Below are 14636 nucleotides of genomic sequence, written 5' to 3'. Positions count from 1 at the left end.
GTGCTTCAATGAATATAGGTGTAAGGAAGAGGTTTTTGTATTGTATTTTTGTGTTCGTAGGGTATATTCCTAGGAGTGGTATAGCTGGATCGAATGGGAGCTCGATTTCCAGTTTTTGGAAGAATCTTCATATCGCTTTTCATAAAGGTTGAACTAGACGGCATTCCCACCAGCAGTGGATGAGTTCCTTTCTCTCCACATCTGCACCAACACTGCTTGTTCTCATTCTTCGTGATGTGTGCCATTCTCTGTGGTGTGAGGTGGTACCTCATAGTTGTTTTGATTTGCATCTCCCTGATGATTAGTGATGTGGAGCATTTTTTCATGTGTCTTTTGGCCATTTGTATTTCTTCTTTGTCAAAGTGTCCATTTCTGCTCCCCATTTTTGATGGGATTAGATGTTTTTTTCTTGTAAATTTCTGTCAGTGCCTTGTATATTTTGGAGATTAGCCTCATATCTGATGGGTATTGGGTGAATAGTTTCTCCCACTCAGTGGGTGGCTCTTGTATCCTGGGCACTATTTCCTTTGAGGTGCAGAAGCTTCTCAGCTTAATATATTTCCATCTGTTAATCTCTGCTTTCACTTGCTTGGAGAGTGCAGTTTCCTCCTTAAATATGCCTGTAGTCTCAATGTCCTGAAGTGTTTTGCCTATGTGTTATTCTATATATCTTATGGTTTCGGGTCTGATATCGAGGTCTTTAATCCATTTGGATTTTACCTTCATACATAATGTTAGCTGGGGGTCAAAAAAAAGTCTTCATAGTTAATATTTATAAAGTGTTTACTATGTGCCTAAGTGCTATATTATGTCCTGAGAATTCTACAGTGAATAAATCTTCACAGATTGTGCAGCTCACTGTCTTTTGCAGCTGTGTGTATATGTATATTTGATTTGGGACCATACCATGTGGTGTTAGGATTGGGTGGGGATACTTCTGTCTCAGTGCTCAGATTTGCCCCCAGAGGTGCTCAGGAGACTGTTCAGTCCTGGGATAAACCAACGGTTCCCCTGTGCAAAATATGTGTCCTTTCCTTCATGCCATGCAGTTTTTTGTCCTGACCTAGTGGTGGCACAGACTTGTGACTCTGTCTATGATGCTAGCCATTGTTTAACAAAACCCAGCAGTTTATCCAGCCTATTTTCTAGCTGAAGGCTTAGTTCAAATGAATGCCAGTGTGAGATATGTCCTAATAATAACATGATTTGAAAGCAGCAAGGGGGTTTGAAAACTTAAGGGAAAACTCTCTGCCTGAAAGGTTGTGTTGGATTTCAGAATGGCTGACTGAGTAGCTGTGGAATCAGCCTGAGTTTATTTAGGGACCTTTATTTGAACTCCAGTCTGACAGTAAAACTTGACTCTGGTCTGAATGATGGGTTAAGAGGATAAAATTCTCAAGTCAGGGAAAACATGTTTACAGTGATTATTTTTTTTTTGAGGTGGGTGGCTTCGCAGGTAAACTTGTTTTTTGATATCTCTAGAGAGTCATGGCAAACACAGATTTAAAAATAGAAATTAAAAATGTATAGAGAAACAAATCTCTGAAGGTCAAGAGAGCAGCAAATTACAGTTAGAGCTCATGTTGCAAGTAAATAAAATCTGAAGTAGTATGTCCCACTAGGGTGGGACATGAGAAGACTTTGATTCGTTGATTTCTGAAATCTTATTGATTTTATAATCACTGTCTAATACTACTAGATGATCTCGGCCTCATTTCCCATTTATCTCATTATTTTATTTTTTTCCCCCTTTTCCATTCCCCAGGATGATGGCCTCCCAGAAAATGAACATCAGCTGTCAGTTGCTGGAAAGATAAAGAAGCATTTCAACACAGGCCCCAAGCCGAATAGCACAGCAGCTGGAGTTTCTGTCATAGCAGTAAGCATCTGAAATATCCGCCTATACATTTTTTAAAAGCAATCCACCTAAAAGACAGCTATGCCTCAGGAGATTCCACCCAGAGACAGCAGAATGGGTCATTTATTTAGACAGTTCGACCATTTGACGCACAGGGGGAGACTTAGGGGCTTCATATGTAATATGGTTTTGCCACTACTTCCCTGGGATTCACATCATTACCCAACACCTTCAGGGCGTCTCTCTGTAGATATTAATTTGATGACTTATTTTTCAAAACATAAAACCTCCCAAACACTGGACTTTTGTGCCAATGCAAACTTTTGGGGCTCGGAGAAAAAGAGTTTATGGTGTCTTTTTGCCAGAACCTGGGAGGGAAGAGAAGCTGAAAGAGACAGAGAGAGACAGAGAGACAGAGTCAGAGAGACAGACAGAGCGAGAGAGCATAACAGAGATTGGAACACAATAGATCTTTGTATCCTGAAGATCTCAACAGGTGCCAAGACATAGCAGAGAGCAGATTTTCAGTGAAATGGAAGTTTTGTGAACACCCAAAACATACCATTGTGTCTTGCTTCTTAGAAATTCCTGTTTTATAGTTGAAAAAATCTTTGAACATTTACCGTTTTATTGATGTAACCGTGCAAGAAAATATTTTTCTTGCTCTACACATGTAGACATACACTACATGAGATTTGCCAGCTGCTCTAGGCAAAGATTAAATTGGGCAGAGAAATAATGAAACCTCATACTTCCTAGTGTCATATTCTAGAATAAATATATTCAAGTCCCAGCTTGTTCAAGTGTTTAATAATTTCCTCTTGTTTCAGACATGTAAATTTCTATTGCATATTCAATATAAAATCACTTGAACTGTTTTTCTTTCCTAAACAAAGAGGTTAGACACAATGATGCCAGTTTTTTTTGAGTGCTTATGCTACTCAAAAGTATGCTTGATACTCATGAGTAATACTGAAGGTATACAACTTCTGTGGGTGTTTATATTTTCTTGATTCATTTTATTCTTGATTTAGAGCTTTTGATAAAGTTAAGGATGTATCAATGACCTATATGATATAGTCAGATGAGGGTATCAAAACATTTGATACCGATTTCTAGAGTTTTGCAGGTGGCCCCACTGCATGCACCCACTTTCTTGGGCTGTTTTCATTTCATAAATTTTTGATAGAACCTTTCAATTTTGAGTTACCTGAGTAACTGGCTCATGAGTACACCGAGTGTTAAGTAAAAGCAGATGCTTTCAGCTGTACCTCCATGCTTCTAAGGACTTAGATTTTCAAGATGTTCTTTTCCCTATTTAGTCCCTTCTTAGGACAGCCAATGTAGAAAGACATTGCTTTCATGTCTTCCCTAGATTGCCAGTGTTCTTGGTTAGCAGCAAATAGACCATCAGTTGTTAGAGAAATACTATCTCATTTGGATTCTAACCTAAACCAGACACTAGATTCTGTCTTCATCATTCATTCAGATATGTTTATTCAAAAATGCTTAATTCCATAAGTTTGTTTTGAAATGGACCGCCAGCACGCTTGTCCATGTTATAGACTTGTTTTTGTCCTCCTGCTGAAAAGGTGCTTTTTCTATCTCAATCATTTGTTTTTGTTTTCATTTTTTCTGGTCTCTTATTTTAATTAGTATTTGATTAAGTTTGCTTTGGTTGCTCAATAATGGTTTATTCACAATATTTGTGGAGCATTATCATGAGTAAGAGGAGGGATATTGAGGCTTTTCCCAATGGACAGATTTAAGAGGAAATATACCTTTAATCAAAACTGGATAAATTCTGAAACTTAATCTATATAGTTTATTAAAACTTCTTCTAAGCTGACCTCAACAACTTCAGTGTAGGATTTGACTGATCAAAGGTTCATTGAATTTTGGGGTCTCAATATTATTGGTCCATTCTGAATGCAATTTCATAACACTTTCCCAGCTCACCACTAACATGTTTCCACAGAAGTTCTAAAAACTATAATATCATTAGCTATAAAATTCAATATGTAATGTATTATACATTATTATTATTATTTGTGATTATTTGATCTTCATTACTGAAGATTGTAAAAATGTTGTTACTTCAAACTCAAAGAAATTGACTTTTGAAGAAATATCTGGTGAAAAATATGCCTTGTCAATGCTAAAGCACAATTCACATGTAAACTACTATCATTGATATTTCAAACATGAAGAAAACTATGCCTGTAAATTTCAATTTTTGAGAAATTAGTATGCCTCATATGTATGTATATACATATATATATAATGCATTTTCTCCACAATGCTTTTTAATCATCACTATCCACATTCTTTGCAAGAATTTTCAGACCATTCGTCTCATGATAGAGCTAGGTATTAGTCACCAGTCAGCTTGACTGATTTTGTTATTCATTTTTAGAGTAGCATAGGATAAGTCATTGTACCCTCTGTAACAATGTTCTATTTTTACAGTGCGGAGTCTAAGTTTCCTAAGACGTTTAGAACCTAAGTCTCAAAGGGCCATCACAGGAAATAAAGAGCCCTAACTTTAAATAACATTTAAAATACTTCAATGTAAGTGTGATGGCAAAGGTATAATATTCTATAAAGCACAAAATATAAGTAGTAGGTAAAAGGCATGTGCTTTATAAATGGTGCATTCTGTAATGACCACATGACAATTTAATAATGCAACAGAATCATTTACCCACATCATATTATGCTCTTAATTCTGAACCAGGGACATCTCTCAATAGTGTTAGAGCACATGTCCCACATGTTTTAAGGCCCAGGCTTCAATCCCTGACACCACACAGCACAGAGAAAATGCCAGGATTAATACATACTTACTTTCTGATAGCAATAGAAAAAACTGAGTTGAGAATAAATTACATTCAGACATAATTTTTCCCATGGGCAAGTAAATACACACGTCCCGGAGGCTATAAAATAATGTACTTTACTTTAAATTTTCTCAATCCTGGGATTTTTAAAAAATTCTATAGATCTTTAAAAATGTTTTTAAATACTGCTTAGAATGAAGTTAGAATCAGGTTATTTCTACAGAAAATCATCAATCAAATTACTCTTTCTGCTGGTATTGCTCTTTAGTAAGAATTCTAACTACTTCCTGGAGATCAATGATGCTTATAAGGGCATTCAAGACACCTTTCTTAGAGTGACAAAGGACAAAAGAGTGCACTGTTATAACAAACAGACTAGTCACATGTGTAATTTCTGACATGAACATGGTATAGCATGCACTAAAGGATTGGAACCTTACTTTGCTTTGCTCATATTGCCATTTCTTTATTCTTGGCTTCCCTTCCCTTACATTGCTAAGACAAATAATGGAACAAATAATAACATTATACGAAGCTTGCAAGAGGTCCTCCAGTTGACTCAGAGAGTCATTACCAGCTGGAGGCTCACCAGGATCATGGGCCTCCTCAAGGAAGGAAAGGCATTCTAATGTTTAGGTCAGTCAGTGTGGTTAGGGGAAATCCCTTCTTGTCCTGAAAACAGCCAAATTATGCCTCTCAGGAAGACTCTATTATCTTGATCCTACCTTTTCAGCAGATGGGGGCTAAAATGAATAAAACAAAATAGAAAAGAACAGAGTAAGGAAAACAAAAGGTTATTAAAATGCAATTTATAGACATAAAATGGAATTAGAGATGACATTTTAACGGTGGACTTCTTGAGGGGAGCGAGTTGTTATTAGATTTGCTCAGCTTGATGAAGAACCGATGACTAAGATGTCAGTTCCAATTTATTTTTCCTCATTTAATGCTGTTTATTATTTTAACCGATAATTTTCTTAATGCTTTAAAGTCCTTTTTTTGCATTTTGTTCATGAAATTAGAGCTTTTCATTCTAATTGAACAAATCCATACTAATCAGTGTGCACTTAATTGTGATGCTGGAAACTTAAAGGCTTTCCATCTGCCATGTTATGGGACTTCTTGCCTATAGGTGGCAGTAGAGAACTAGATACTAAGTAGCCCTCCTGGTTAACTGCGACCCAAGCCCAGGCCTTCATTAGTTTCATCCCCCGCCACCCACCCCCAAATAATAGGAAATGTTCATTTAAAAAAAAAAAAGATTAAAATCTAAATCTCACTTTGCTGTTCAGTCATCACCTGGGGCTGCCTAGTTTATAATGAGAATATCAACTCCTCTAAGCGTCTTTTAGTTCAAATGCCTGGTACCTTAGTGTGTTTTTTGAAATGCCTTTGTGAATTTTGAAGTGGAGCCTGTCATCAGCATTACACCAGTACTACACTTGAAAGCACTCATGAGCCTCTCTAAAGAAAAGCGTGCAAGCTGCATCCTGTCATGAGCAGAAAGGGAGAATGAATGGGCACACCGCCTAATGATTGTTTTTTAAATTGGAGGGCTGAATCTTTCATACTTATATAGCCAAAGGCTAACATTATTCCGGAATGAGCAACTTTAAGGACTTACCTTGTTTTCTTCTTATTGTACCTTTGTTAACCATAAATACTTAATTTTACACATGCATTTTAAATATGCCATGGAAGCTATTTTCCTTTCCTTCTCTATAATTTTATGAAGCAGATTTACTATTTCATACTCTATCTTTTCAGTTCAGATATGTAATTTAGATGTACCTTTAAAAATAACGCTGCTTCTGAAGATCAACTCAATGAAAACAAGCCAAATCATAAGGATTCAAAACTGTTTCTTTTATATTTTATTTGGTATTTATAAAACCTTCCAATTGAAGCCTGTTGCGGTAACATTTGTGAGGGAAGTTCCAATCTGCTTTCTTTTAGGTGGTTAAAGCTTATTTCAGTATCTGATTTCATTGTAAAGTATTTCCATTCTATAGAAAATAAAGAGGTATTTATATCCTTTGAAATTGAGAGGGCATTATTAAATGTGCATTCAGAAACTTGTTTGACAAATTAGTTCTATTCTAACAAATTGGCCTTTGAGATATTCATGAGAGATTAGTGTCTTTTCTTGCCTTTTTATTTTCAATGTGCATATTAGGATTATTAGCTAGTCACCCTGCAGAAGAGGTATCATAACTATATATTTACATATATAGTCAATGAAGAACAGCTTGGTCTGGAGTCTTAATTCTTTAGCACAATGTCGATCCACTGAGTTGCCCCCATTTCTCTCTGCTCAGCTGGACCACGGGTTTACCATCAAGAGATCAGGGTCTTTGGACTACTACCAACAACCAGGAATGTATTGGATAAGGTATGAGATGGTGCAGCTCAACAGTCAGTGTTTCCATGGCAATGTGCTGGCAGTCTCCATTAACCAGTTCCTTCAGTGGATAAACATGCTTTTGATTTGTTACTCAGTCCATATGCTGCTTTATCAGTTTCATTTTAATCTTGATTGAGATGCCACTCCCCCTCATTCCTTTTTTTCACCCATTATTCACACTGACATTTGCCAGCTTTCTTTCCATTGCACATGCTCAGTATCAATTTTCCTTACAGTTAAAAGGACAGTATATTTAGTGCTAATGCCAAAGCATTTTCCTGATGTTGCTAATTAAAGCAATGATTTCTAGTGCTCTCTGTCCCTTATCAAATGGAAGAACAGTACCTTAGCGCATGTTCTATAGAAGTATATACTGTCATTTTAAAGTCATTAAGCCCAACCTTGACCCTCTTAGATGGATGAAACAATGCATTTACACGGTAGTAATAGAAGCTCCTCCAAGTACAATGAGCTATAGAATGCATTGTGTGTGTTGGTAAGCTTGTGTTTTTCCAATTCTTCACCTTTTTTTGTTTTGTTTTGTTTTGTTTTATTGTTACCTCTCTCCCCCTGAAACCCTTTTGTGTACTAGCTATTGCATGAATTTACTTTTCAATATTATGTAACTGTGAGATTACTTAGCTGGCTTATCTGCTCAAGCAGAAGGGACTATGGGAGTATTGATTTTTGTTTACCTGGTTTAAGAATTCTATCCAATCATTTTCTATTCCAGTCAACTGCCCTGATATAGTCTTCATGGGGCATTGTTTATGTCTCTCTGAGTTATCCACAAGCAGGATGGTTTTTGATGATTTGATCAATGCACTCTGAGAAGTCCTAGGGAACTTTTCTCTTGCAACTGAATGTTTCTGAAGTGACCTTCAGGTAAAGCTCCACCTCTTAGTTCTTGCTAAGAAAAATTCCACTGGTTTTTGCATTTGTTCTCCATACATGACGGTGCCTATCTGCTGTCAGATATTTCAAGGATTCAACTAAGTTTTACCAAAAGAAAGAAAAGAGTAAATTAAATCATGTAAAATATAAAAATAATTTATAAATTAAAACAAACACTAGAAGCAGAGGACAAATATCCAGATATACCAGATATATACTAAATCATGCTACCATATCATGAAACTTTCCAAATTCCTTTAAAGTAAGAAAACAATAAAGCTTCAATAAATACTTTAATGTCAGGTTTACATACAAAAACAGTGTTTGTTTCTTCTGATTTTATATGACTTCAGAAGTTACACAGCAACTTTTTAGTAGTTCAAGAAAGTTAGTTTTACAAGTATAAAGTAATTTGATTTTGGTGGGGTTTGGGTCACACCCGGCAGTGCTCAGGGATTACTCCTGGCTCTGTGCTCAGAAATCGCCCCTGGCAGGCACGGGGGACCATATGAGATGCCACGATTCGAACCACTGACCTTCTGCATGAAAGGCAAATGCCTTATCTCCATGCTATATCTCCGGCCCCTGATATTTTATTTTTAATCTTTTTGGGAAGGAGCAAATACGGTTTGTCTTTTAAAAAAATTGTAAAATGCTTTTTTTGACATTTTTCTGTAAAATAACATATCTTCAGAAGGGCAGAAGAGCCTGAAAAACTTTCCTGGAGTGAGCATATAGCACCCTACATATAGCACCCCAAACAGACACATAGCATCTCCAGCATCCCTAGCATTTCTTCAGTGGATTTCCAGAAGGGTCACGTAGTCTCAAAATGACCTGTAGTCTAGTCATGTTATTTAAGCATTCTAACATCAGGCACAGCAACCAAACATATATTAATAAAGCAATATACAATGTAAAATGGCCATCAAAGATGTCTAATTAGAGTTGTACATATTTGTGTAACAAACACATATAAACTGATTGGGGGATGGAGCCTTTCTCAGTGGTGCTCAGGGGTTACTCTTAGTTCTGGCAGACTCGGGGGACCACTTGGGATGCCAGGGATCAAACCCAGAGCAGCAGCATGCAAGGCAAACATTCTTACTTGTTGTGCTGTTGCTCTGGCCCCCAAACTGATTTTATTTTAAACTCAGAAAATCATGTATCTTAATTGGAAGGGAGATGAAGGTGAAAACAAGACCCTACGTAAGCATAATAATTAGAAAATGTAAGCCAAGTCTACCAAGAACAGTTGCTAAAATCCTAGTGATGGTTCCCATCAGCAGACAAAATGACACATCTCTGAATAATGGGCAGGAGCAGATGGGAGATAATCTCCTTTTTTCTTGCACACATAAACTGCTCTGTTTTCCAGCTGGGGGCAGTAACAACAATGTTTATAGCAAATGCTGCACCCAGTATGTAAAACAAAATCAGAGAAATGATGCTAAAAGCTCATCGGCATATATGCTTAATTAGGAAGTTTTATAATGCCATTTAGCCCCGGAACGAACACACTTTCCTTTCTGATTACAAACACTTGCCTTTTATCTCCACAGAAGTGGGAGCATTTGTCTAACTGCAGTGGCAGCCAACTTTATAACATAAACAGTGATCACAGACGCACAGCCTCACTCCCAATTCTGTTTACAAGTGTTCAAGACTGTTTTCACTACTCTGAGCACAACACTTGGGAGTCACACTTGTTTTATAAAACAAGGTGCATCCAGTTATACAATGGAGAAAGCATCTCTTTGGGGTATTCAGAATTGGCATCTCTCTCTTAATAGGTTTTTGAATGATGGCAGAAAAGCAGCGGGGTCTGTTTTCTTTTTCTTTCCCCTCCTCTGCTTCTTAACAGTTTCCTGCAAGCTGTAACCTAGAGAGCGGACATTAATCCTGCCATGGGAAGTGGTATGGAAAAGACTTGGGGAGGGAAATAGGAAAAGAGTTGGGGGAGGGGAGTGACTTGCTTCTTAACTGTGAGCTGATGTCTCTCTGCAAGCTAGGGGAGGCATTTCTTTCTCTCACATCTCTACTCTCCTAAATGCATCCTAATCCAAAGGTAATGTGGCAACATACATTCCTGCCTTTCTCAAGCAAAGGAAGTTGTCTCTGTGGCAGGTGTTATGTATGAAGCGCACATGGAAAAGAATTTCTGCATCTTCCACAAGACAACAGCCAGAACTAGGTAACCCAAATAAATACCACAAATAGCAGAACAAGACAGAAGCTCAGAATACTAAACGACATAGAACTCAGAGATCAACTAGTACAAAAATTGGGCTGCATCCCCAGGCCTTACATGAGTAAAATATGCATGTTGGAATCAAGCCCCATTCTGAAGCAGTGAGTAATGAGCCAGAGCCTCAGCAGCCATGCATAGTCTTTGCAAGGCTATTAAATGTTGTCATGCTTGGTTGTGAAAAAGGAATGGGGTCAGTTAAATGCATCTTGCTCAGCTCTGGCCTGAAAGAAAGGTTCTGTGCAAGCCAGAAGAACCCCTGCCTGGGCAAGAAGGGCCACACAACTTACCTTGGCCTTTGCCTTGCCCTGTGAATGAAGCTAGAGTTTTCCAATGAGTATCCAATCACTGCTGGCAAAAAGACAGATGTTTCTGTTCTAGCAAGGAATCAACAGCCATTACCCTCCCCTCCCATTCTGAGACTCCCTTTGGAACTGAAAGTTTAACTCAGAGAAGGCAGAGAATTTTGTTTAGTTCTCTTTACTCTAGTTTAGATAACATGGTTCCAAATGTTTATGCTATTGATGAACAAAGTTACAGCATCCTACCAGCACCCAAACCAGGCAGAGATTCAAACATCAGAATATCCTGAATAAGATTAGAGAGGAAAGCTTGTGGGAAGAATGACATTTGATTTGACTTCTGTACTTTGATGCTAAAAGTGAGGTCTTAGGGCAAGAAATTAAACAACCAAATAGTACCCCATACTAGAGTTCCACAAACTAAGGTTGAAAGAAATAAAAATAGTGAAACACCTAGATTGTATTTTATCCAAACAGATCATGCACAGTTGGAAAATTCTTTGTTGTTCCATTTTATTTCTAGAGGCCCCTTGTAAACAAAAAAAAAATGATCCAATGCTTTGTCCTTTTTTTTTTTTTAAATTAATGGGAGGTTTCCAAGACTCTCCAGGACCTAATAATGGGGAATAAATTAGAATAGGATTTTTTTTGCTTTTCCCTAATACTCTTTGATAATTTCCTAAAAATCAAACTTTGTGATTTTTTTTATTTTGACCTTGCTTCAAAGTAGCTTTTCATCATTTTTATTTAAAAATCAAGCATCTATACTTTTTTATATGTAATCATATTTGCCTTCTTTTAATCTGAAATTGGACCTTGTGTAATTCACAATTTTACATAGATCTTATTAATTAAAAAAGATACATCTTGGGGCTGGAGAGAGAGCACAGGGGTAGGGCATTTGCCTTGCACGCAGCTGATTCAGGATGGACACAGGTTCCATCCCCAGCATCCCATATGGTCCCCTGTGCCTGCCAGGAGCAGTTTCTGAGCGCACAGCCAGAAATAACCCCTGAGTGCTGCCAGTTGTGACCCAAAAACAAACAAACAAAAAAATCTTGAATAACTTTAATATTCATTCTAAATATTCATGCACTTTTCTTCTAGGATAATCATAACAGGCAAGGTACTAAAGTCAGAAGTTCTTCAGAGACAAGTCAAACATGTGACATTTTTTGAAATTAAACACTGTTTAAAATTAAGATGGGATAAACTTGTTTTTTAGAAGGCACCACAGCACTTAAAGAGTCTGGGGCTTTGGTATAGGAAAGGTCAAGGTTTCGATCCAGCTTATCCTTCCTACAGTGTGACACAAAGCAAGCTACATGCTCTTTTATTGTTTTCATTTTACTTTTTTGGGTTGTAAATAAATAAAATTCTCAAATGTACTTGGGTTATTCCTGGCTCTGTGCTCAGTAGTAACCCCAAGCAGTGCTCAGGGGATGATATGTGGTGTATGCTATTTGAACCAGGTTAGTAACTGCAGCAACAGCATACAACACAACTCTCAAGGCTCCTTGCTATCTCTAGCCCTTTCGCTGGGTTTTCAAAATCTCTCCATCTATGTGTACATGAAGAATGTTATAAACCTTACAGCTGTGTAGTAAAAATTTAATGAACTACCTTTGCAGAATTTCTCCTTCACAAACCTCAGCCCAACAAGAAACTAAAAAAAAAAAAAAAATGCTTGCCAAGGTATCTCTGATTTCCAAGAGAAAATCCACACCGAAGGCATATTTCTGAGAAAATTTATCTCTCTCCACATCAAAATTATTGTTATTAAAAGAGCAGAATAAACTTTTGGCATCCTCTGATAGGTGCAAACTACTGAGGAATTTAAATGTTAGATTACTCATAAAATTTTTAGCATTCAATTTCACTGTAAGAAGTCAGCAATTTCAAATTCCCATGAAGCATAAGTTAAATGTCTTATTCTTAGAGGCTGGAGTGATAGTATAGCTAATAGTGCTCTTGCCTTGTTCATGACTGACCCAACTTCAATCCCTGACATTCCATATAATCCCCTGGGGAAATGCCAGGAGTAATTCCTAAGTGCAAAGTCCGGGGAAAAAACCCTGAGCATCACTGAGTATTACACAAAAACAAAACAAAACAAAATTAAATTTAAAAAATCTAACAAAATGAAAGTGTTACCTCTAGTGCAGAAATGGGCAAAATAGGATGAATGGACCAAATCTAACACACCCAGTGCCTATTTTTATAAATAAAAAATCTTGAAATGTAGGGTGTATTTTTTATCTAATACATTACTGTGGGACTGGAAAAATAGTACAGCAATTAAGACATTTTCTGTGCATACAGCTGAGCTGGGCACCATTGAGTGTGGTCCATAAAACAAGCAAACAAAACACAAAGTAAATAAATAATTGACCATTTTTGCCTCTGTTTGACCTTAGAGATAGACTGGAGTGGTTCTGTCAGAGAACCATAGCATCTGCAAATCCAAAATTAGTATTTTAATATTTAGAAGTTTGTCAAACTTTTTTCGTAGGAAAATGTGTCTAAATTAAAGAATACTACTTATAAGAATGCAAATTTCATGACAGCAAGAATTAGACTTATTAAAAACTTGTTCCACTCTCTTGTAGAATACCTGGCACATAGTGAGTTCTAAATAAATATTTTTTAATCAATAGAGCTTATACTTTACAGTAAAGAGTCTACCAATGCAAGAAAAAAAGATCTGGATTTTGAGGATAAGGATTGTTTTGTTTTGTTTGGGTGTCACAAACAGCTGTTCAGGGAGCAATATACAGTACCGGGGTCTTACCAAGGTCAGTTGCATGCAAGGTAAGCATCTTATTCCCTGTGTTATCTCTCTAGCCCCAAGGATAACTATTTTAGGGGCATGGAGTACATGTCGTTTGAACAATCAAGACACATAGGAGGTTATGTTAAGTAACATCCCACTTACAATAATGCTAGAATATATCTTTTGGGAAATATTAAGATTTTTTTTGTTATAAAATTAGTTACTTCTAACTTACCAGTTTAATAAGTTTTCAAGTTTCATAGATTTTTTTTTTAAGATGAGCTATAACTATGGTTATTCTTAGCTTACTTGTTGGATAAAAGAAAGGCAACATGTTATTAAGTTCAGCTTTTACTGTAAGAAAATCTATGGCTGGTAGTAAAGGAAGCCCATAAATTTTATCTTTTAGACACTCAAGTTCAGCCTACCCCCAGAAGCTGTCATTTTAACCCTTTGATGAGAGGTCATCAGAAATCCATTGCTAAGTGAAGCTAATTTGAACGTCTTTTAAGAAAGAGATTAGCACAGGGAGCCTATGGTTAAGAAGTGGGGGAGACACCATCGCAATTTGACCCAGGGAGATGGGGTGAAATATTTAAGAGAGTTGCATGTTCAGTGCCTTGGAAATCCTCTTGGTTTCATTCCATAAAAATTTCTTTTGCAATTTGAATCATCATCTTCCCTTTAAAGAGATAGCATGTCATATGTCTAGATCCTGTACCAATCCTGTCAAGACCCCAAAAGGATATCAGAGCAAGGCAAAACAGTTATAATAAGCATGACTGTAAGCCAAATGAAACGAGGAGGGTGGATATTGCGATCGATTTGTCAGTTTAATTTTACTAGCAAGCAAAACATTTCCAAAGTGGCAAACAAATCGTAACTCAGTTCCTTACAGAATGAGGGCAAGCTAAGGAAAAGGTTCCTGAGATTAATGCCCCAACAGCTGCATCCCCAATTCAGTCTCCTAGGTAGTATGAATAATGGATGGGCTAAAAGGCAAAATGCACAATAATGTTCTTTTATTAATGAAATGAAGACTATTTGTGATAGCTGGCAATAAATTAAGAACAGCAAAAAAGGAAGAACAGCCAATGTTGCCTCTGAAAATGCAGTTACTTAAATCCAATAATTACTGCCATGACAGAAAACATTGGCTTGCAATTGAAATGAGGTGCATCTCTCCCAAGTCTTGCACATATTGCAGAATAGAAATACTTGTGATCCATAAAGCCTCTTGTTGGCAAAGAGAAAAACATAAACCATTATTGTAGATTGATGATGATAATAAGCATATTCATAGTATTTCATAGGTGG

At 36.9% G+C, this 14636-nt stretch overlaps 1 protein-coding gene across 1 annotated transcript in view; it reads left to right on the top strand.

The window, feature by feature from the left end:
• Positions 1-14636, top strand: part of DCLK1 (doublecortin like kinase 1) — a 404307-nt gene that overhangs the window by 382247 nt on the left and 7424 nt on the right. The window contains 1 exon segment of the mRNA XM_049778893.1: positions 1766-1879. Within this exon segment, the coding sequence (XP_049634850.1) occupies positions 1766-1879 (114 nt within the window).

The sequence above is a fragment of the Suncus etruscus genome, chromosome 8 (assembly GCF_024139225.1).
Source record: "Suncus etruscus isolate mSunEtr1 chromosome 8, mSunEtr1.pri.cur, whole genome shotgun sequence".
NCBI lineage: Eukaryota > Metazoa > Chordata > Mammalia > Eulipotyphla > Soricidae > Suncus > Suncus etruscus.
This window is presented reverse-complemented; position numbering and strand designations above follow the sequence as displayed.